Here is a 25,208-nt window from a genome sequence, read left to right as displayed (position 1 = left end):
AGTAATCCTGATTTCCAAATCACCTAATTATCTTTCTCGTGTTTAAAAATACTTAGTGAAAGCATATTTTATATCGTATCTGTAACTCGAGTCCTGAAGAAAATACCGGTGTGACATTACGCGTTGCGACATGTGACGTTATGCGTTAGAAATTTGCTGCGACACTATGCGTTGCGACATGTGACGTTATGCGTTAGAAAAACTACGACATTATGCGTTGACTGCGAACTTATGCGTCGGACGTTCTTGGCATAACTAGCGCGTTTTCGCCCAGCGTCGTACGACGCTATCTACGACGTAGAACGATCTCTTGGTTCGTGCGTCCGTCGCGCTCAACTCTCGCTTGTAAGCAGTTTCGCAAATCGCTGAACGGATCCGGATCGACCGGAAGTACGTAGACTGCATGACGTCACCACTACTAGGGAAAATCCCGCGCCCGCGCTCTATGAACTGGCTGTCGGCGCGGCTCAGCTCAGCTTGCTCGCTCTACAAGCGATCTGATTGGCTGTTGACGGCTGTTGACAAATCCTACGTTCTAATGCGGACGCCCGCTAATTTGCGGAAGAACCGTCCGTGATTTGAGCTCAAGAACGCTCGGGCCTCTGTTTCCATGGAAGTTGGCGATTTTTGCACACGACCCTTACGTTCTACGTCGTACGACGCTGGGCGAAAACGCGCTAATGTCGCAATCTGCGACATTATGCGTTGGTGCGACACTATCGGTTGTAACAACTGCTACCTTTAGGCCTATGTAAAATTTGTCAATGGTCATGATGATTACTGAAGCAGTGGTCATATTTACTTTCCACTGCAAGGACAAATTCAGTTTAAATGAACACAATCTCACATGTATAAATGAATAAGTGGGTGAAATTACAAATAACATGATCAGCTCGCCTCATTTTCAATTGTTTGTATTTCTATACTTCACATCCTGCTTCCCTATAAACACCTCCATAGACGGAAGTAATTCTTCCACTCTACGAGCAAAGCAATATAGCCCCCCCCCCCTTAACGATTGATGCCATTAATACATTATTTTTCATCGATGTTAAGGTCTATGATTTATGTTAAAGCATGGACCAATTAACACCGTAGTAAAATGTCATCACAAAGTAAGAATCAATGTTGCAAATCCGAGCCCCGACTTAATGGGAATAATACATTGAGCCTAGGGCCCTTACATTGTATAAATGCACACATAGATCACTATAGCATGTCATAGATAAGGCTCAAACCCACGTTTTCTGTGCGTTCAGTATGCTCATGGTGTTGTTAGTGGCTGATTTGTTTGTGAATTGTTCGCGCTAACACCTTTCCTAACAGCGTTTCTGTGCGGCCGCTACAGGTGATGTACCAAACCACTATGATCAAACAATAAACAAATCAGAGCTAAAAATAAAAAAATGAAAAAATGAAAAGCTGGGTATTGTAGGTCCGTTTTACTTTTTTTTTTTCTTTCAATAATTTTACTCATCAAAATATCAACATATATACAATATTTACATACACTCAGTACATGTAATATACATACCATGCATTCAGTAAAATACTACAATCCAAAACACTTATACATAACAGAAAACTTTAACGAAGAACATCAACAAAAGTAAACAGTCAAGTGTAAAACCACCTCGGTAACTAGTTAGCACTTTTGTACAAAGCCTAATTCAACGACCCCCCACCCCACCGTTACTCTAAGCCATGCGATCTACTCACTCCCTTTAAAATACCCGCTTATGAATCAAGGCTTGCACACTTGCCATTCTCTAAAATTTATTACTTTCCCTTTAAAACCGAAGCCCCGGCCAGGACTGCCAAGGATAATGGGCCATTCAGCCAATTATCCCAGGTAACAAGCCAACGTTGGCTCCACGTTGGAAACTTGAAAGTCGTTGGACGTTGGAAAAACTTGATGGATTAACGTTGAATCGATGTTGGAAACTAGTTTGATGGAAAGATGATGGACAATCAACAATGACACGACGTTGGCAACGTTGGAAACTTGTTAGTTGGAGAGTTGTTGGACGGTCGACAATGTGACAACGTTGGAAACACGTTTGATTGGATAGTTGTTGAACAGCCAGCAAAGGCACAACGTTGGCAACGTTGGAAACTAGTTCGCTGGAAAGTTGTTGAACAACCGACAATGGCACAACGCTGACAAAGTTGGAAACTAGTTTGTTGGAGATTTGTTGGACGGTCGACAATGGCACAACGTTGGAAACTAGTAAGTTGGAGAGTTGTTGGACAGTCGACAATGTCACAACGTTGGAGACCCGTTTGATTGGATAGTTGTTGAACAGCCAGCAAAGGCACAACGTTGGCAACGTTGGAAACTAGTTCGCTGGAAAGTTGTTGAACAATCAACAATGACACGACGTTGGCAATGTTGGAAACTTGTTAGTTGGAGAGTTGTTGGACAGTCGACAATGGCACAACGATGGAAACATGTTTAATTGGATAGTTGCTGAACAGCCAACAATTACACAACGTTGGCAACGTTGGAAACCAGTTCGATGGAAAGTTGTTGATCAACCGACAATGAGACAACGTTGACAAAGTTGGAAACTAGTTTGTTGGAGATGTGTTGGACGGTCGACAATGGCAAAACGTTGGAAACTAGTAGGTTGGAGATTAGTTGGATAGTCGACGATGACACAAGGTTGGCAACGTTGGAAACTAGTTCGATGGAAAGTTGTTGAACAACCAACTATGGCACAACGTTGCCAAAGCTAGAAACTAGTTCGATGGAGATTTGTTGGAAAGTCGACGATGGCACAACGTTGGAAACTGGTAGATTGGAGATTAGTTAGATAGTAGACCATGACACAACGTTGATAAAGCTGGAAACTAGTTAGATGGAAAGTTGTTGAACAACTGACACTGGCACAACGTTGTAAACTGGTAGGTTGGAGATCAGTAGGATAGTCGACGATGACACAACGTTGGCAACGTTGGAAAGTTGTTGAACAACAGACAATGGCACAACATTGGAAACTAGTGTGTTGGAGATTTGTTGGACAGCCAACAACGTCACAACGTTGGAAACGTGTTTGATTGGATAGTTGTTGAACATCAGCCAACAAAGGCACAGCGTTGACTACGTCGGAAACTAGTGCGATGGAGAGTTGCTGAACAACCGACAACGGAACAACGTTGGAAACTATTTTCTTAGAGATTTGTTAGACAGTCGACAATGGCACAACGTTGACAAAGTTGGAAACTAGTTTGATGGAGAGTTGTTGAACAACGGACAATGGCACAACGTGGACAGCGTAATTGGAATAGTTTATTGGAGAATTGTTAACAGTTAACATTGACACAATGTTGGAAACTATAGTTTGTTGGATATTTATTTGACAGTCAACATGATATCCTGGCATATTATACACAGTGTTGAGAACATGAGAAACTGGTTCATTGGAGAATTGATATACAGACGACTACTCGCATAATTTCCAATGGGGCCAAGGGGGGGGGGTCGATCAAGTAAGTTTGCTTGTCTATCCTTGTCACCCTTGGTATCCCCTAGCAATAAGGGGAAAATAAATCGAGAGAGAAGGAAAATAATGGGAAGGGAAAGAGGAACTAAAACTAAGGGGAAAACAAAAATAAAGATGGGGTAGAATAGAGAGGCTGCATGCACCGGGGGATGCAAATGTGTCGATTAAAGGACAAGTCCACCCCAACAAAAATTGATTTGAATAAAAAGAGAATAATCCAACAGGCATAACATTGAAAATTTCATCAAAATCGGATGTAAAATAATGAAGTTATGACATTTTAAAGTTTCGCTTAATTTCACAAAACAGTTATATGCACATCCTGGTCGGTATGCAAATGAGGAGACTGATGATGTCATCCACTCACTATTTCTTTTGTATTATATGAGATATGAAATATTCTAATTTTCTCCTCATTGTCAAGTGAAACAGTGATTAATTCCTCCCTGAACATGTGGAATTAGCATTGTTTAATACTTTATGGTTCAGTCAAGTCGGTCCCTATATGCAAGTCTGTAAAAAATTAAATATTTTATAATTCAAACAATAAAAAACAAAAGAAATAGTGAGTGTTGATAGACATCATCGACTGACTCATTTACATGTCACTGAGTTGTGCATATCACTGTTTTGTGAAAAATAAGCGAAACTTTAAAATGCCATAACTTTCTTATTTCACATCCGATTTTGGTGACATTTCCAGTGTTATGCTAGTTTGATTTTTCTCTGCTTATTCAAATCAATTTTTTGTTGGGGTGGACTTGTCCTTTAATATAGAAAATAAAGGAGAAAAACAAGAAAATAAATGTAGTTCAAGACCAGAATTTCCAGAAACGCCCTCGTCCTTTGCAGCTGGCTAGGCCTCTTACAGTAAGTACGAGATATATATAGGCCTACTGTCACGAAACTAGAAGAAATTGAAGAAGGAAATACAAGCATCAAAATGTGCCTATTTAAAAATACCATACTATTCTGATGCGCAGCGCAGAATTAGTCGCGACGTCGGACTCCTTCTATGTAGTCTGCTTCCTTCAATTTTGAACTTGAAGAATCTGGCAGAATCTGGTTGGATATAGACAATTAAATTCCTGAATATCTAGTGATCTGGAACAGTACTTATAAGCTGCATATTTAGGACCTACAATCTACAGTGGAATTTTCTTTGCACTTGCAGATAATCGGTAACTGCAACCGTTGATCCCCTCCGAAAGATCCCGGAGTCAGCTTCTGTGCGCGTACTGTCCGACGCTAGGATTTTCGTGTAAGTACTTAACAGTCACTGCTCAGTATATATATTATAACATATTACCTCGTACTTGTGTGAGTGACGAATACTAACCTCGCAATACGTGTGACTGGAAACGAGTATGCGATACCAAGGGCAAGACAACAGTCATTGGGTGATTTCAATAATTTCAAGTACAGTGTTGAAATCTGGTGTTGGTGTTGTGACAACACCGTACTTGAATCAGGCTGGTGTTGAGATTGACCTCGGAAAATATTGTGTATTTCCGGCAGTTTGTGTTGAAGGCTGGTGTTGATTGTCATCTGCTGAACCCAACACTGCACTGCGGCTGCATGGTGTTGATGATCTACGTGCAATTTCCCCATTCAGCGACACCGACCCCCAGGGATCGATTGGGAGAATCGTGATTTAAAGTTCAGTGTTGGTGTTGATAAACTGTAGCTCACGAACAGGGGGCGAACACGACAAACCATCTCCATAAAATTATCTTTTACATTTAAGATGAGAGCAAATCATTAGAGTTTTAATACATTTCAATGAAAAATAATATTACGCTTGGTGTTGGAGCTCAGTTCAGCAGCCCTTCGCGCTCTCAACACCGTACACCGTACTTGAAATAACCCAATGACTTGCTACCTGGCATTCCTGCCTTAGTTATTGTACGCTGCCTTGAATTGACCTGGTCGGTCCTGCCTGGACCGAGTGTTTTCCAACTGCAGTCAAACCTGTAGTTGCTACGTGAGGCATGCTTACACTTGACGCTGAAATATCATTTAAGAGTTATGGCATGAGCGAGACTAGGCCATGGCCATGCATATTGAGATATCACTTGACTTCTATCTTAATCAAAAAGAGGCGCTCTTTAGTTACAGTAGGCAGTAGCTACGTTACTCTGAGTGAGGCCAAGTTACGCGACCTCCTGAGAGACTGCAATTACACATGTGAGTTTTTGTGATGATTACTGACGTTGCAATTGGCATTGCATACCAGGTCATTAAACAGTTGTAGACAGAAGCATAGATTGCAACTCGCAAGAAAATGTAATACATCTTAATTCTTATTACATAGGCATATGTTTTTTTGGTATTAGTCTTGTTTGAGAAAAAGAGGATGTCAAAAAAGTGTGAATGCTACAAAGGCCTCAATAAATATCACACGTAATTCTCTTGATTCCTCTTAATTATGTGAAGAGACTTGTAAAAGAAAGAATGAAAAGAAATGAATAGCTGTAATAATAGTTGTAATGTTTTTTGACAGAATCATGAACAGGTTACAGATGATGATGGCACAGTGTTGAAAACTGTTTGATGGAGATGGCGCATCGTTGGATTTGTTTAAAATTAGACCAACAAAGAATCAACGTTACAATAACATTTAACCGATATTAGACAAACATTGAATCAACGTTTACGCCAACATTGGACCAACATTAGACCAACGTTGGATCAACGTCACCCAACGTTGGACCAACATTGGACCAACGCTGCCATACCTGCCTCATCTGGACATAATGATTATGCACTCATGAATATTCATTACATCAGTAAATGACAAAAATTTTAGGTAATATTGCTATAATAATTAAAGTATTTATGTTTATTCAATATTTCCACCATGAAAAGTTTTAGAAAAGTATGTGGCTCCATTACCATATCATTTATAATCAAAACATATTATTCTAAGTGAAATTTTCAAGGTTAAGTGTGGAAAATGATATTAACTGTATTCTGCCAAGTATAGCAAAGTTGCTCTATATATAGGAGTCAATGACAGGATTCAGTGGATAGGTGTAGGATGATAGGAATAGGATTAGGATTAGGATGTAGGATTTTAGGATAGGATAAGACATGATGTTAAAGATTAGAGTGTAGAGTTGTAATGGTGGACTTCACCTTGAAACCAATTAATGTTTTGTTAATTACTGCCATACGTTGGAATAACGTTGGAGCAATGTTGGAGCAACGTTGTGACAATGTTGGAGCAATGTTGCCAGACAACGTTGGAGCATTGTTGCTGGACAGCGTTGAACCAACGTTGTAAACATAGTTGGACTGACGATGTATGCACGTGCACGTCCATCGCTGATTCAACGTTGCCCATCAACGTTGCAGCAACGCTGTTATTGATGACTCAGCCGACATTATACCAACGTTGGAGCATTGATGGTGGACAACGTTGAACTGACGTTGGAAATGTTGTTGGTCTGACGATGTATGGACGTGCACTTCTATCGATGATGCAACGTTGCTTACCAACGTTGTAGCAATGTTGTATTTGACTATTTAGCCAACATTGGATCAACGTTGCCAGACAACGTTGGAACATTGTTGCTGGACAACGTTGAACCGACGTTGGAAATTTTGTTGGTCTGACGATGTATGCGCGTGCACTTCTATCGATGATGCAACGTTTGCCTGCCAACGTTGAGGCAACGTTGGGAAAAAATTCCCAACGTTGATCCAACGTTGGTCCAACGCTGTATTGTTACCTGGGATGTGACATTCTTGCAATTTCTGAGATGCCGTAAAAAAAAAAACATTGTGAGGTCATGATAACTCACACAAAGTATATTCTAACTTTATCCCCTTCTATTGAACATAATCTTGACCCTTTTACCCACAGCTTTTCAAACTGTCTCCTAGTTACTCTGTTAAAATCTATCTCTATTCTTACTCTTATCTCATTTTTAATTCTCAAAATTAACCCGTCATCTGTTATTCTTTCCTTCGAAAACAAAAACCCGCACCGCTTAGCCCAAATAGCATTTTTTACAACGGTAAAAACAAACCAGGCTCGAGGCCAAGTGACCACATTCAAATTTGAATTAGGGAATCCATAAACAAACAACGATTTAACTAATGCGTGATCAAAACCTAAATGACGATTTGCAAAATCGTCGACCCAGTCAAGAATTTTACTCAAAGACTTACATTCCCAGAACACATGAGATATATTTTCTAGTTTCCTACAAAATGGGCATTTCCCATTTGTCACTCCCCATTTGAGAAGTTTCTCACCAACTCCCAACGCCCCATGTGATACCTTCCAACAAAATGATCTTAATTTATTGCATAGCTGACGATTATTACACATTTTCCAAACACTGTCCCATTCCCAACTTGGATCCTTAACCCTACATTTTGGAACAAAATCTATTGTTAACAAAGAAATAACATCCTTTAGTGTGTTACAAGTGGTAACAAAATCATGCTTACGACTGTATAAATACGATATCAGTTCATACCCCTTGCTATAAGACCGTGAGATCTTGTCGCAAGAAGGAACTAAATTGGAATAAAACTGTGGAAACATGATTCGTAACTTACACGACAAAAAGTAGCGCAGAAACTTATAGTTACATGACTCCGTATCTTCACCTGATAAGTGAGGGATCAAAAAGAGAACAAACGAAGCCTTTGTCTTCAGAATAAAATCATCCAAACCAAGACCCCCTTTAGTTTTTGGTAACATTAATGTTTTTCTCGATACTAGTTCTGTCTTCCCATCCCATAGAAATGAGAAAACGACTTTTTGCAGATCCGTACATAAAGTTTCACTTAAGAAATAAACCCGTGACAGGTAATAAAACAGTGAATATATACATGAATTGACAATGGAAACCTTTCCAACTAAAGTCAGATGGCGCGATGACCACCATCGGATTTTCCTTTTTGCTTTTTCATACAAATCTTTTAAATAATCATTAATACTATTCTGCGAACCGAAGGGGATTCCATTAATGATAAGTTTATCTTCCCTCCAGTCGATATTTCCCTTTAACTTCCGGCCTAAAAAACCACCTAGCTTCAGACCTTGTGTCTTGTTTAAATTTAACGAAGCACCAGTAGCTCTTTCAAAAAGGGAAAAAGATCTAAAGAAATGCTCGACATCGGTCTGTGACGTAGCAATACACGTGGCATCGTCCGCATACTGTACAAACTTGACTGATCTACCACTCCCTCCAGGAACATGATATCCAATTATACTTTTATTTAATCTAATGAATCGTCCAAGTGGTTCAATAAATAAAACATAGAGTAGAGGAGATAAAGGGCAACCTTGCCTTACTCCCCTATAAATTAACACATCTTTACTAAACACATTATTGATAAAAAGACGACTTTTGATATCCGTGTATAGGATTCGTATCCACTGAATAAGATAAGGGCCGAAATTTAACTTTTCCAAGACCCTAAGCATAAAATCCCAATTTACCTTATCAAAGGCTTTGTGCTGATCCATAGAAATTAAAGCACAGCAGTTGTTACGAAGTTTAGAACAATCTATAATATCTCTTAACAAACATAAATTAGAGTGAATAGAACGCCCAGGAACAGAACAAGTTTGATGTTCATCAATAATATCAGGCATTACACGAAACACTCTTAACTGTAATATCTTTGTAATGATTTTATAGTCAACAGTCAACAGGCTTATTGGTCGCCGGTTGGCGGGGTCCAGTGGATCGCCCTTTTTAGGCAACAAAGTAATTATAGCGGTCTTTTGAGACTCTGACATACTCCCGCTTCTATAAATTTCGTGATAGACAGCTAACAAATCTTCAGCAATAATATCAAAAAATTGTTGATAGAATTCAACTGGTATACCATCTATGCCTGGTGACTTATTTTTTGCCATGCGGGCTACGGCTTGTTTAAGCTCATTAATATCAAAAGGTTTATTTAAAGCTTCCGATTTTTCCACATCTATGGCAGTATATAAACAATCGAGAAAAGTATCTTGAACTGTATGATCAATTCTAACATCATTTGCATACAATGTAGAATAAAACTCATGGAAAATTGAAATAACTTTATCACCAGAAACAATTCTATCTTGATGATCCCGTATTTCTTTAATTCGTCTATCATCCATTTTCTCCTTCTCCATTCTATGGAAGTATCCCCCTGGGCGTTCGCCGTCATCCAAAATTTTGCCCCTAGCCCTGATAAATGCCCCACGATTCTCTTCTCTTAATATCCCTAACACCACTTCTTTATTTTCAGTGTTACATGCCCGTTGCAATTGCTGCAGTCGACTTCGTCTTTCCTTGGCCCTTCTTACCCCGTGGCAAATTGAAAGCTCTTTTATTCTTACTTTTATATTCTCCCACCACAAGGTGATCGATTCAAAACCGGGTTGGAGTGTCCTCCACAAATTATATTGCACCCTGAAATCATGACAAAATAAATCATCAGAACATAACTGGACATTAAATTTCCAATAAGATTTTGTTTTATATGACATGGACGGTATATTCATAATTATTTTAACCGCATCGTGATCTGAAAAATGGAAGGGCAATATCCTTGATTCTAGAACATCAAAACTTTTGTGAACATAAATCCGGTCCAGCCTCGAACTTTGTTTGTTACCCGAATGTTTCCACGTATGGCTGTCTACGAAATCATTAAGGCGTAACCAAGAATCACTCAAAGAAGCGGATGATAAAAAAAGCTTTTAGCTCTTTACGTCCGACAAAAATTGAAGTATTTGTCGAACCCTGGGACCTATCAGCTTCATACAAAATACAATTAAAATCACCACCAATAATAATAGGAATATTGCCCCTGGTTAAGTTATACAAATTCTGGAAAAGAGAAACTCTATCTTTTGGATCGTTTGGGGCGTAAATATTACAAACTCGAAATGAAAAGTTATTGGTAGAACAAAGGACTGATACAAACCGCCCTTCGTGATCAGTACGGACTTGAGAAATGTTAACCTTAGATGCAAAAATCGATGAAAAAGCTATTGTCACTCCCGTCGAATGGGAGGACAGAGACGGAGAAAAGAAAATCGGTCCTTTCCATAAAGACTTGAACAGTAAATAGTCAGGACTTGACAAATATGTTTCCTGCAGAAGTATAATATCAAGCTTAAAAATGTGTAACCAAGAAATCAAGTTTCTAAGTTTAGCATTGTCACGTAGACCACGGACATTTAGGGTTATCATAGATGTAGGTAATTCAGTAATTGTCATTGATTTAAGATGGAAGGGCACCGAAAAGAATAAAGGGGACACTTAAACCGTAGTTATTTTCTATTTTCTCTTTGGAGAAAGCGACGTCGACTGTCTTTTAATTCCTCTACGTCCAGGGCGTCTTTTCTTGGTTTCCCGGGCGTCAAAAAGCGGACTAGGAGATATATAAACGGGGCTCCGCTTACCTTCACCGCTAGCCGTCTCTTCTGCCCATGACATCTCCGTATTCATTTCGTCACTAGATTCACCTGAGCTGTCATCATCAAAAATGGACTTCTCACAGGTTTGATCTTCTGGCTCTATTTCTCCATTGACACTAGCAGACGATTCTCTCTTACTGGAATTGGGGTCCCGGGTCCCTTCTCCAGAGGTCGATGGTTGATTGGGGTCCTCCTTTTCCTCTTCCTTCTCCTTTACTTCCTTATGAGCAACTGCTTTGTCTCCATCCTTCTTCTCTACTCGATCACCAACTTTTTCTTCCTTCTTTTCGACTTTCTCACTATCTCTTTCCTTCACACTTGCCCATGCTGATGAAATTTTGAGCCTTGCTGCAAATGACACTGGGCAGGCTCGAAAACCGTGCCCCTCCTCGCCACATATGGAACACTTCATTTCCTCCTTGCAGTTCTGGGCAATGTGCCCCTCCGTTTTACTGACTATTCAGTTTGGTCCTGTGAGAAAAAAAAACTACTAAAAGGTACAATATTACATATTGGTAAATAGTTAAAGAATACTCGTTGAGTGTTGCAGTTACCATCAATAAATACAACCGATTGTATCTCCTTCCTATGCTGTTAATTTGTTTTTCTTTCATTTCCTCAATAGGTTGTGAGTGTACGATTCGTGCAGTCTATCATGGCAACCGCTGTGACAGATGGACTATGGGCCTGCCTTAAATCATTCCCGATGCTAAATTATCTCACCATCTCAGACTCATCTATCGATTTCCCTCCATCTCCTCCTGAGCTACCATCCATCACAGAGCTATCAACTTATGGAGTGACGTCACAATGCTATGAAGGTCTGATCTCATCACTCCCTGCTTTGGTATATATTAAAATCACTATCGATGATGCAGAGGGAGACATAGCCTTTATCACGGCTGGTCTTCGTCGGACTGGAGGACAAAATCTCACACGCATTAACCTTCACACTCTGTACTCACTCCCATCAGAGAAGAGTCATGTATCAAGCAAGACAATGAGAGGACTGGGTCTGCTCATCAAGGAACATACCAAGAACCTGAAGTATCTCACTCTGTACAGGGTGAAGTGTACAGACGAGGGTGACTTGGTTTATCTCATTGAATGCTGCCGACATGTGAAGACGATGGAGCGTGTAAAGTAGGTTCTTGCTTTAAACAGTATTTGTTATCATTAAGGTACATCAATCAAAAGCGTTAACATTACAAGAAATCCCCCTGTAACTAATTTGCACCAGGGCTAACATTTCAGCTACTTAAACTATTAAACCAATTACAGAATTTGTGTAAACATTTAATACCACAATTGAAAAAACAGATTAATACTATTTGTTATTTCCAAATTCAAACTCATAAGAAATATTGAATACTCGATACGTTGGTGTATTTCCCCCAATTTCTCTCAATATTGTATTTGCATCATTTTCATAAAATATTAATGTTTACTTGTGTTAATCAAAATGATTCAAACTTATTAAGCTTAAATTGAAAACTCTTCTAAAACAATATCAAACACGTGACAATTATAGTATTTCGAAAAAGGTCGAATTTTTCCTTTAAGATTTACTTAAAAGAGTTGGACGAAGAGGGAGTAATATGTTTGTCTTATCACAACATTGAAATGTACATCTCAGAACAAATAGTTCCATTTTGGTAAAGTTATTATATTGAATATGGACTGTTATTATTATATCATTAATTTGTTAATCTTATGAAAGTGATCTGACAATCAGAATGTCACCTTCGGGGATATCGAGCTCCCTCTCTCAGTAATTCTGTTTTAACTTCTTTGAAAATGGCCCTAAGTGCCACCCCCATCATTTAGCAAATTAAACGACAAAGCCATAATTTATCAGCACATCATGCTTTAAAATGGCATTTTGTTAAACAGATGAAGAGTATCGCGTTTTTATTTATTATATTTGTCACCAAGTCGACCAATACAATTCTCAAAATGTATTCATTTAAACTCGTTTGAGTAAATTCACTTCGTCACAATCATCTCACGTTAACTGCAGGCCAAACAATTACATTTGTTAGGGTGAGGTGGTCGCCGAAACGCATGTTCAACATACATGACACTTGCACACAAATCGCGTTTCAATTTGAAATGATATTTGGAGAACCATGATCTTGATATCCGTTATTGCAAACTCTCATGGAATCTTGCAATGCGCTAACTCCAAAGGGAATAATGTTTCAAAACACTTTTGCATTATAAAGTATTAATGTTGATTTCCGAAGGGAAGAGTAAAAAAAAATTATTCAATCCAAACGACACATTCCAATATTACAAGCATATCCACCTCAAAAATAAAATATATTTACAAGACACGCAAATACTTTTTGATAAGCATTCCCCATATTATTGTGATTTCTTGCACCCATGACTTTCTTTCATGAATATAGGCTCTGGCACTGTGGGACGATGTCGAATGGTAGGGTGGATTCTCACCTCCAGCGCCTTTACACTAAATCACTCAACGATCTCCATTTGTATGTTTCCCATGTAAGTCACTGCTCTGCTTCTGTACACTCTGTCATTTCAATACCACATAATTGACACACTAGTATCATTATTGATGGTAAAGCATGTACGTGTCAGGATAAATCGAAAGATAATCCAACAGTGAAAGATTAAATTAATGCAATTTGAAATCTAATGTGTAGTAGTAGCTCTTCTCTGATTCATAATTCACTCAACTCTTTTCAACGAAAATATATAGAATTTCTGATAAATTCGTGAATTGTTTCTCAAAAATTCACGAATTTATGAGAAAAAAAAAGTTTTTTATTTTGTGTTAGTCTTTGCCTAGGTTGGTTCTGTTTTAAACACGTTTTTTCTGTTTGCAACCGTTAGGGATTTGCCTTCGATATGCCGTTGGCCTTTGTTAGTTTCCACACATTTGTATTCTCGGTATTTTGTTTGATCTTATGTATTATATGCCTTTTATCACTGTAGTTGTATGTATTGCCGTCTTACGCAAATGTGATATAAATTAAATTGAAAGCAGTCAAAACGCGTTATTTAATTTTACCCTTAATTCTAAGCATACTCCAATGACAATGAAGAAGTGAACCATGTTATTTTTTTTTCATCAAATAAGACAACAAAAAGCACCCAGTAAATGCCGGGAATGTGGAAAAAACATGTGATCACGATTTAACATATACTTTGCTGTATATTTCATGTAAGAAAAGGTCAAACGGGGAAAATGAGATGAAGGAAGGGAAAGGGGGGGAAGTCAGAATACGTAAATTTTGCTATTTCTTATCGTAGTCGGTCCAATGCACCATATATAATTATTCCCTTTATGCGAGTTAACCTTTAACCGATCCTATACCATTAAAACGTCGTAGGTACCAATAACATGAGGGAGGAAAATGGAAGTCATAACTCGATCACAATCATGACTTGCAAATTGCATAATTATGTTGTAACGAACAGCGAACTTAAGGATGCTTGATTGGTGATGCTTACTTTGTTATAACGATCGTTGTCTCACGGTGGCTTTTATTTCGCCATCTACGATGTCAAGCATGTAAATTCATATGATGACTTTAAACAATATAAACGCACACACATACACACAAATTATAGCCTGTGGCGGCCTACGATGCCCCATAAAAAAACGTAAATTGATACATTGTGTGATGATCGTAGAAAATCTACATTATAGGCAATAACTACAACAGGCCATCGGTAAATAAACATTCGTTTAAATATAACTATAAAAATACAATATTATATGAAACAAATATAATATTACCACTCGTTATCTTTTTTTCTATCGATTGTCATTTCCAGTGAGAAACAACAATTTTGGTACCTGCGGGACATGTGATGTTGTTTTCGTCTTAAAATTCAGACACTGACACAGACACAAAGATATTTAATCATGACAAGGAATGTGCCATTTATTTTGTTATATTATATAAGACATTGATAATTCCTTATTCGTTAAATTTTTTTCGGGCATGGAGTGCACGAGTTCCTACCTGCCTTATTTCTATTAGCTTACCAATTACCAAAACTTCTCACCACAGAAAAAAATGCAGTCCATACTTGTTTCACGTTGTAAATGCAAAAAATAAGCAACATTGCAAAACGAAAGACATTCTTTTATCTCTTTGTGAAGAAAATAAGAAAAAGAAGGCAGAGTTGAAATAATACACACAAAAAAAGTAAGTCCCTCCTTAGACAAACATCAATAATTTCCGAACCACTCAGAGAGCTCGATATATTTTTACATGAGCGTGTAGGTAATTTTATAAGCTACCCTCAGAGTGAATGTTACGGACGTACTTTATGCCATGCTTTAGTGAGCACCGTAAGGAGGCAAAATTGTCACTTTTTAAAAGTCGCGAGCCAAATATCATGACTTTGATTCCACTTTATTGGAACGAATTTTACATTTTCATCACGAAAAATCGTCAGATGGCCTTGAAAAAATATACTTTCTAAAAGACCGTACAACTTTCTTTTTGCTAAATTTCACGGTTGAATAAACACAATTCAAAATTTGCTATAATTTGATTTTTTTTTTACACATTTCTATCGATAAAAATGATCGAATATGATGACAAGATGACAATTATTTTTGGGAAGAGTATCTTCAACAAATATCATAGGCAAGTACTGTTTTATAATGGGATCTGAAATTATCTTATCAACTTTTTTTCGTTACGTTCATGACAAATTAACATGTTTCAGTGATTCAAAGGCGTTTAAATTAAACATTCCCGCTTGAATGAACATGAGGAATGTGAATAGCTCTTTTTTTTTTACTCTATTGTGAAAAATGCAATTGCTAACTATGGATATCTGTCACAAACCTTCTTGCATAGTTCATTTGATATGATTTTTATGAAATCCCGGTGCCTTATGCTTCAGTGAGCACAATATATTCGAAAATTATGCAAAAACGAAGAAAGTTCAAGGCCTTGTTCCCACTCTGTGCTGTACCGAATGATTATTTTAGTGTGCGCACTTTTTGGATAGTGTCACACTGATGCCATGGGCAAAGTTTCATGGAAAAAAGTTGGCAAAAGTAACAAAAACCGTCTATGAAACAAACCCTCATTTCCATTTTATTAAAATTTTGGTTTCCTCTGTCATATACATTTTGTACACTATGGGTGAATATGTTTAAAGGTGCCATGAAATACAGCAAAGATGCTGACTTATTCGTTAGCTTAGTAGTTACTAATTACGATTCCATCAAAATTTTACCCGAAAAATATCCCACATCAGGTTCAAAGGCAGTTTTATATTGAAAATTTAGCCAAATTCGCCCCTCCCACAAAAATTCAGCCAGATTTGGTTTCGTATATATCACGTGACAATTATGACGTCATGGAAGGAAGCTGCTGAGTGTTGCTCACGTTTGGAGCGTGAAGTGTTTATTGTGGTTGCACATGTGGATCCAAAGTAGATAAATTGAATTGCTGGAATAATATTCAGAACCTGAATCTTCAAGGTCTGAAGAATCAGACACAACTGATGACGATGCTGCAGCCATGATCAAAACATCATAAAAATCTAAAATAAATCCGTTAAGGATGAGCTCGTTCGAAACAGCAAGTACACAAGGAACGTGTACAATAACTAGGGGTCCGGCTGCACAGCTGGGAAAGCCTTCCTTCGATGACGTCACAATGATTGACAGGTCGATCGGTCGGACTCTTTCGAAAATTTTAGTGGGCGTTCCCGTTGAAGTTAATTTCCATGGAATAACTCAACACCAGTTCGTCGTACGCAGGAACCGATGGCAAATTCGTATTTTTCAAGTAAAACTACCTAATAATAGATATGTATCTAAATCAGATGAAATTGGTGTCATAGGACCTTTAAGAATAAGTAACCCCTCATTTAATATGGTGGAACTTTCTTTCAAAGCTGTCTTAATCAATGTCATTTGACAGTAATGTTTATCAACCTGTGGGCGGAATTCTGTGCAAAAATGAAATCGATTTGTTTATTTATGGATGATGAGCACGCATCAAAGAGGGGAAAATGCATTTTCAATGTCACAGTTATTTTGCGGGGTTATAAAGGGGCAAATTCCGTTTCAAATGTGATTTGATTGCTGTTGGTTTTATCTTCAGTCATTTGTATCACCGCACACTTTCTGAAGTTTTTACATTTGAAAACTTAGGAATGAATACTCTTGTGTAGCATAAATGCATCCATTTCCTAACAATTTCTCAGGATCAGTTAAATTTATGGACAAATCAGTGGTGGATTCAGAATTTGAAAATGGGGAGGGGGCCGAGAAATTGGGGGAGGGGAGCCACTAACACTTTTCAATTCTTACGTGCATTTTTTTTAAGTTATAGAGGATACTACCATAAAACCCTATGATGATGCGTCACAAAAATGTGCTCACTTAACCATGAACAGACGCTATCAACATTGTATGTAGAGTGGCTAAATGATGGATAGTGAAACATCATAAGCACCATAAAACTCACCACAAAAGAAAAGCATTCGCCCGACTTTGTATTGGCATAATCTGATGAACTATTCTTGTGACTGTAAAAAAATGTAAATTTTAATTCAATCTTTGATTACCCATGCATGCATGACTCAACCGATCAATTTCATTTTCTCCGAGAGTTGCTTTATGACTCTAGAAAACCACCTACGAAATTTCAAAATTATTCGGTTGAAAACATACAGCATTTTGATTAAGAAGGGACTTTGTTTCCAATTTCAATTCCAATATCTAGAAACAAAATCGAAGTAAGAATAAACTCCAGAAATGACGTTCAATGTAGAGCCTGTAAGCACAGACCCCAATCTCTCCTGCCTGTGTGAAATGAGAGTAGGGCCAGCCACACAACATATTAAATCTAGTCTAACTGCTTCAGACTCTGTATTATGCACCAAGCAAAAAAAACAAGTGTCTGTGCCTTTGGACCATTTAAGTTTCATTTAACCAAAATAAAGTACGAATTGAAGAATCAATAGCTAAAACGAAAAACAAAAGTTTCGTTTTGTTTATATTTTCCCCTGTTATCGTTCCCTGAAAATAAAAAGTGAAAATCGAAACAAAAATAACAAAAGGAAGCAAATATCTAACCGATTCTTCCCAATATTCTAAATTTCACTTTTCCATTTTATCAAAAGAAAATTATTTATCTGATCGTATAATCACATCGTAGATTAAAATGATACTATAAAGAGAATTGTTAGTGAAATAACCGGCAGACAAAAACGGATACAGACACAATGTAGAAATATTAAACAAATTATCGAGATAGGGGCGGTAGGACAATGAGATAAAGAGGGGAATGGACAGGGGCATGGGAACTATTTTTAAGATGAAAAAAGTAATTTACAAGAAGATCAATCGACATTTTTTGCACACCAAACTGATTTTCTGGGGGAATTGCCTTTGGTCATGTTGTATACCATACAAATCACCCGGCAGTTTATAATCACTCGCGTCGCGTTCTGGTTCGTAATCACTCGCGTTTTGAATTTTTGGCGATTTTTTTTATTTCGGTGCGATTTTTTTTTAACGGTGTCTTCAATGGGACAGACATGCAGGGAAATTTGAGTTTCGTTTTAAGCCGGCAATTAAGTGCCTTAAAATAAAATGTACTCGACTACTGTTCTAAGTACCAAGAATAGATAACAAGCTTGATCCGCCCCAGACAGCTGGCAGCAGTCTGTTTCGAGGAGTTTTTTTCAAACATTTTTATTTATTTTTTTAATTTCTCTGTATTTGGTGAGTGGAGCCAACGGAGTTCAGCGGAACAACCAACATAATAATTAATAGACACAAAGACCGAAGCTTTTGGTCAATATCAACGAACGTAGAGGGCAGCAACACACAAGCGTGTTGCTCTAAGGAAGGTCAACTCCGCTCGAATTTTGTGACCACTCTAAAAAATAAAAAAAAACTTATATCACACACACACAATAAAGGAACAATTTTGTTGGTCCCTCGGACTTCTTTGTAACCAGAGTGCACTTTACTCCCCCTCCTACTTCTCTTTCTTCTCAGTCTTCTTTTTATTCCCATTATTATGTCATCTTATTCTTCTCCCTGTTCTTCTACTTCTCAATTTCTTCCCTTTCTCCTTATTGTTCATCTCCCTTTTCACTTCTTCCTTTTCTCTTCTCAGTCTTCCCCTTATTTTATTTTCTCTTTCTCTTCTTCTACATCCTCCCCTCAATTTTCTCTTTTTAGTTTCATTTTTACCCCATTATGTCCTCCATCTTCTTTTTTCTTCTTCTACTTCTCCTCCTCCTTCCTTCTTGCTTTTCTTCTTCAGCACTTTTTTCCTCCCCGATTTTTACGTTAGTGTAGAATAATTCACAAAGAAAGGGAGAAGCAAATAAATAGTGATATTATGAAATTGTAGCACCTCACTATGCTTTATAAAGAATACCACAGACTTCAGGAAAATCCTCCAAAGGCAAAGCTAAATCGAGAGTAGCCTTTCCTCCTTTTTCTTCTTTATTCCTTTTCTCCTTTCTTTCTCCTTTTTTCCTTGCTTCTTTCTTTCTTTCTGTCTGTCTTTTTTTTTCTTTCTCTTTTCTCCCTCTTTCCCTTCCTTTCTACCCCCCTCTCTCTTTTTTTAGGGGGAGCCCCCCCCCGCCGCCTATGGCTCTAAGATTTAAGATGTGGAATGTGATTATGTTAAAACAGTAGTCAAAATTTGCTTGTTATCTTAAAACAGTGGTCGAGAACGTTTTATTTAAGGCACTTACCAGCTTAAAATAAAACGAAACTCGAATTTCAATATTATTTTATTTTTCCAGTACGTTTGTCCCTTTGAAGACACCGTTAGAAAAAAAATCGCACCGAAAAAAAAAAAATCGCCAAAAATAAAAAACGCGTGTGATTACCAACCCGACGCGAGTGATTACGAACGCGAGTGAATATAATAAGCCAATCACCCCCCCCCCCCGAAAAAAAAAAATAATGAATGAATAAATAAATAAATATATAAATAAATAAATAAAAAAATAAATAAAATAAATATATATTGGGGGTGCTTCAGCACCCAGCACCTGCGCTTCCCAGGGCTATGGGCATGGACTCCGAATTGGAAGAGTGTTACAACCAAATGAAGGAGGCGAGAAAAACAAGGGGTTTATATCAAAACGAATGTATATCAACCAAAAAATAGTCTCCATTCCCGTTACGTCAAAATCATATACAAAATGCGGCACTTTTTTCTCAATTAAAAATGTTGATTATTTCGGTGGCATTTATATTGTTTTGTGTCTCGTTCTAGGATGACTCTTTAGGTGAACACAACTATTCGATTACCCACATTGATTGAGCGATGAGCATGATGAGAGTGAAGCTATATTCTACTTGTGCTTTTAACGCCTAATGCAAGCGGGTTCATAGTACCACGCAATGGAATGGATATAGACGCTGAGAACACAAGAACTCGTTCGGTGAAGTCAACACTGCTTTGTTCCACACCTTTATGTTAAATGAGTTTATATCCAAGCTTGAAGAGATATCTTCTATACAGGGGCCGCGGAAGCGGGGGGCTTGGGGGCTTTAGCCCCCCCCCCCCCCCCCCCCCCACACACACACACACTTTGTTTTCCAAAACGTGTACAAAAACGTAAAAATGACCATATGATTGTGATTTTTTGCATTGTCAGCCCCCCCCCCCCCCCCACTGTGAAAACCGTTCCGCGGCCCCTGCTATATATATATATATAAATGAAGGTCCTGCGTCGGTTGTGGTAGCATAAAGCAAAATACAAGGTGAATAAAACAACCGTAGAGAGAAAAGTTAGATCAAATTTTCGCCCATAGGGCTTCATCAGGAAATTATGAATGTATTAGTCAACAGCACCAAGAAACGCAGTGCGCAGTATTATTTTGTACTGATCTTTCATATCACCATTTGATTTTTTTCATGTATATTTATGTATAGGTATATATATATATATATATATATATATATATAAATTTATATATAGATATATATATTTCCAATTCATTAATATTATTTCTGAAAGCAGCTTATTATGAAATAATAAGTTATATGACTAGGTGAGACCCGATATGCTCGTACCGAATGTCTTTTATGTTCTTACAATTAATTTGTTACTAACCTTAAAATGAACTGTTTTGTTTATTATATTTTCGTTGGTCATAATTTAACCAAAGGTGAACATTTACTGTAATCATAAATTATTTTGTAAATATTTCTTTTCTATTATTACTTGTTGACAAGTAGCATCCAGTATTATTTTGTACTGATCTTTCATATCACCATTGGATGTTTTTCATGTATATTTATGTATATGTATGTTACGTTATGCAGGGCATCATAGTATAACAGCATTGTAACTACTGATGGGACTACCCTGTTAAATAAAGACGAAATAAACAAATATCGGCATACGATATGCATGTAACGTAACATGCATTATACATTTTATGTATAGTTTTGAAATTAGTGTAAATATAAATGTTCTCATTTTCAAACTTTATTGGAGTTCATAATACAAGTTGGACCGACTACGTAACATCTGAACCGAAAGTACAATAATTGCAGGAAAGCGGAGATGATTAATCAATATTTTCAATTCAATTCAATTCAAATAAACATTCATTTGTTGTCCATTTTCATAAAATACAATTTTGCAATATAAATTATACAATATTAATCGTCATAGAAGCAGAGTATGACATTTATAACATATCTGAAGAAAACAATATTTTCTCGAAAATGCATACTCCTTGTCAAATGTTTGAAGTCATAACGGCGTTCAGTTTTGAATTACAGGACATGGTGAATTTTTCTAGCAAAGTTATCATAGCAATTAACACATTGCTAGTAAATAATGAGTCGTAAACAAATTTGTGGTGGTGTGAGTTGAAATTTTCAGTGACGGTTGTTGGAATTATGTTTGCTTGTACTAACAGAATTACATTTTTGTTACTGCTTTATAAGACTGCAGTACACTTTAAACTGGATCGTTAATTATTATATTCTAATGATAGCTACAGGGGTATGCAAAACAACGAATACAGTGCAGAGATTTGTTTGTGTTAACTTAAGGCCTTTCACACGTAAATCTTGAATCATCATTATAATGATGATTACTATTGTAATCGTGACTGTGATTATCGTTCGTGATTCTAAACGGGTTCTAGGTTGGTTTAACACGTGCTAAATATTCGCCATTGCCCCTGTTTTTCACTGGAATCATTCAAATTACTTTTTTACCGTGTGAAAGGGCGGCTTATGGTTCTCTGAACGGCATACATTTTTAGAGCAGGTGCAAGTATTTAACACGTAGATTGGCATGTACTTGGGCAGCCAAGTATGTGAGGCGTTTCAATCAGTAATCTTTGTTACTCAACCAGAACAATATCATAATTTGAATGATGATTCCAGTGAAAAATATGACTAATGGCGAATGTTTAGCACGTGTGAAACCAAACTATAACAACGAACGCAAATCACGAATTCAAATTCTACCCCGGATGTGAATTCCAGTTAAGTTTCACTACATTGACGGTACGAATTTTACGCGTGAAAGGCTTGACCTCCAAAACATCTTTTGGGGGCGGAGCTTACGTGTTCTTTCAAGCACTTCCATAGATAATACAATCGTCATGCACTCATCGTATCGATGCAGTGCTTTGATTGACAAGTCACCAAGGACACATACCGCCTTCGCTTGGCCGGAATTCGAATTCAAATCACAATTTTCGATTAAACGTGTGAAAGGTCGGATGATTCTAAAGACGAACAGGCTCTATGTCAAAAGTACTTCTGTAGTTTGGACATTCTCAGCCGTCTAAAATAGTATAAAATCATAGAAGCAATTTGTTTTATTGTATACATGGTATAAGAACATGTGTGATTACGATAAAAATCATTAGAGGATAAGACTGAATACTCTCAAGTATGGAAGATTTTAGAAATCTTGAATATTATATATTACTTGTTTAATGATAAGTGTGTTTCTTTAAAGAGCATGTGAAAATGATAAATCTGCAAAGTCAGCTTAATTTAATGTACCGTATGGGCGCAATTTTCGCTGAAGTATGGTTAGTGTATTATCAGGATTGCAAAAAGTTAAGATTAATACTTTATTTGGAAGATCTGAATTGTATTGATTGTGTGGTTTTAGAATTTGTTTAATAGTGGAAATGTGACATTTAGAGATGGCCGACCCACTGTATTTATGCCACGCCTACTTTGACTCTACATTTTGTGTAAACATGATATGACGTGTATCAATGTTAATAGTGCTTTAAATCAGATGTGATAAAAATGATCTTTTGAATTCAATTTTTATGTCTGTAAATACTAAATAATCAGGCCCGTATTCTGAATTCAGGTTTAAATTAAACCCTGGTTTAAAGTTGTGGTTTAACTATGGAGAGCCAATTGGGGCACGAATCCCTAAAAGTGCACATCCAATTGTTATTAACTCCTATACACCCAAATTGTCTGGGAATGATAACTGAAGTATTTTAAAGTATTTTTTCTTCATTGTGATAGCAAAAAAAAGCTAAATAGTAAACATAAGGGATATACAATATAAACAGAATTTTTGAACTTTTGGCTCCCCATAATTTAAGCACAGTTAGACCGTGGTCTAAGTTAAACTTGACTTCAAAATACGGGCCCCAGTGTTTGAATGTTGGAGTACAGGTTAGTGATTTGAGTTTTGATTTAATATTTGAGCTGCCTGCTGGCTGTTCGTTTGATGCCGGTATGATGGTCGCATTGTGACAGGGCCTTAAAGTTGAATTAAGAAGGGGTGAGTTTCCATAAATATAGGTTCTACATACAATATATAGTATATATAAGTTGTTCAAACAGATAGCATGTCACAAAAATCCTCTGCCTTCTCGATATTTTGCTTTGAAAGTCTATGAAATTAGCCACCTGTCAGAGCCCGAGAGACGAGTGTACAGAAAAGTCACTCGGAGTGTGACGTCACCGGGGGGAATTTAGTATAAGAGGTGCCTGAATGTCATACAGAAATGCTATGCAGAGAGAGAAAGATATTTTACAATTTTTTTTCAAAGCAACTCAAATCAAACAAATATGACTGATATGTACAAATCTTTACTTTCCCTGTATAAAAAACAGTATGAATAACCACCATGAACTCTTCAATCATGATGTAAGATAGCAAACAGTGAGTTATTGAATGATATTTTCATTATTTCTCATTTATTTTATCACGATGTTCAATCAAGTGAGTAGCTGGAAAGTAATTCCGGCGGCGAGCTCAGCGCGCTGAACGCATAATACTAGTACACACAACACCCAGCTAGGCATTGCGTGTACTGTTATGATCTGGTATGTCGACTTAGTTCATGGCCGTGCAGCGATCCCCTGGCGTTTTTTCTTCTTTTCTTTTGTCTTTGACTCCACTTTTATATCCTCTGGATCATTTCCACTCATAGCTCATTCCACAGAACAATCTTGAACCAAACGTATAGTATTCTTTCTCGGCCTTCTGAGTTGTTTTCTATATTTAATTACGCTAGGGGTCACCGTCACACATACAAACGCAATTCGCAAGTGAGTTGAAGACAGAAAGATATATATAGTAATTAGTATACATCTCTATGGTTGAAGACAACAAGAACGGTACGGTCGCTCGACAGCTAGCTGCGCCGGAGCGGGCGGCCGGTCGGCACAAAGCAATTCCGCAACCAACTGTGTTTTTTTGCAAGAGCCGCGTCACACGCGGATAAATATGTCATAATAACACGTCTGCTACGTTATCGACTGGTGAGAAGATCTCGATCAAATTTCATATTATTCACCTTGAAATTATTCCTTTAGGGTCTATGGTATCATTCTGAGGGAATTCACATATTTGGAATAATAGTACGGCCACAAATATTTTAATCATTTCCTCTTTGCAAGTTCTATGGCTCGCAGATACAACTTCAACTGCAGTTATTCCATATGAAGGAGTACGTGCATAGTACACAAAACGGCACTGCTTTACCCCCCGGTGACGTCACACTCAAAGAACACCCGTCTCGGTAGGCAATGCAGGAGCGAACTCAGGGAAAATGGGTAGGGATAAATCGTTCAAATTCACTATTTTGAAAAAAGAAAATGGGGGGTCGAATCACCTATTAGTGTTTGGGGGGTTGTAAGGTTGCTATTAATGTAAATATCTCAATATTTGGAATCGTCTTCTTAATTCAACTTTAAGAGTTGGAGTTGTTGAATCAAGTGAGTTTATTTATGAGGTTTTGTAAATATTACAGTTTTGCTATGGACCAGAAGATGACA

At 37.4% G+C, this 25,208-nt stretch overlaps 1 protein-coding gene across 1 annotated transcript; it reads left to right on the top strand.

Annotated features, from left to right (window-relative positions):
- The first annotated feature begins 1,849 nt into the window (after positions 1-1,849).
- Positions 1,850-20,469, top strand: LOC135154557 (uncharacterized). The gene is made up of 4 exons (XM_064101179.1): positions 1,850-4,767; positions 11,561-12,078; positions 13,347-13,446; positions 20,193-20,469. The coding sequence occupies exons 2-4, from the start codon at positions 11,591-11,593 to the stop codon at positions 20,238-20,240; spliced, it is 636 nt and encodes a 211-aa protein (XP_063957249.1). The 5' UTR covers positions 1,850-4,767; positions 11,561-11,590; the 3' UTR covers positions 20,241-20,469.
- The last annotated feature ends 4,739 nt before the right edge of the window (positions 20,470-25,208 follow it).

This window comes from Lytechinus pictus, chromosome 6 (genome assembly GCF_037042905.1).
Source record: "Lytechinus pictus isolate F3 Inbred chromosome 6, Lp3.0, whole genome shotgun sequence".
Taxonomy (NCBI): Eukaryota; Metazoa; Echinodermata; class Echinoidea; order Temnopleuroida; family Toxopneustidae; genus Lytechinus; species Lytechinus pictus.
This window is presented reverse-complemented; position numbering and strand designations above follow the sequence as displayed.

Excerpts from the sequence above, each read along its gene's own strand:
- LOC135154557 (XM_064101179.1), top strand. The coding sequence starts at position 11,591 with ATGGCAACCGCTGTGACAGATGGACTATGGGCCTGCCTTAAATCATTC. Across the intron at positions 12,079-13,346 it reads AAGACGATGGAGCGTGTAAA|GCTCTGGCACTGTGGGACGA; the intron begins GTAGGTTCTTGC and ends TCATGAATATAG. Across the intron at positions 13,447-20,192 it reads TCCATTTGTATGTTTCCCAT|GATGACTCTTTAGGTGAACA; the intron begins GTAAGTCACTGC and ends GTCTCGTTCTAG.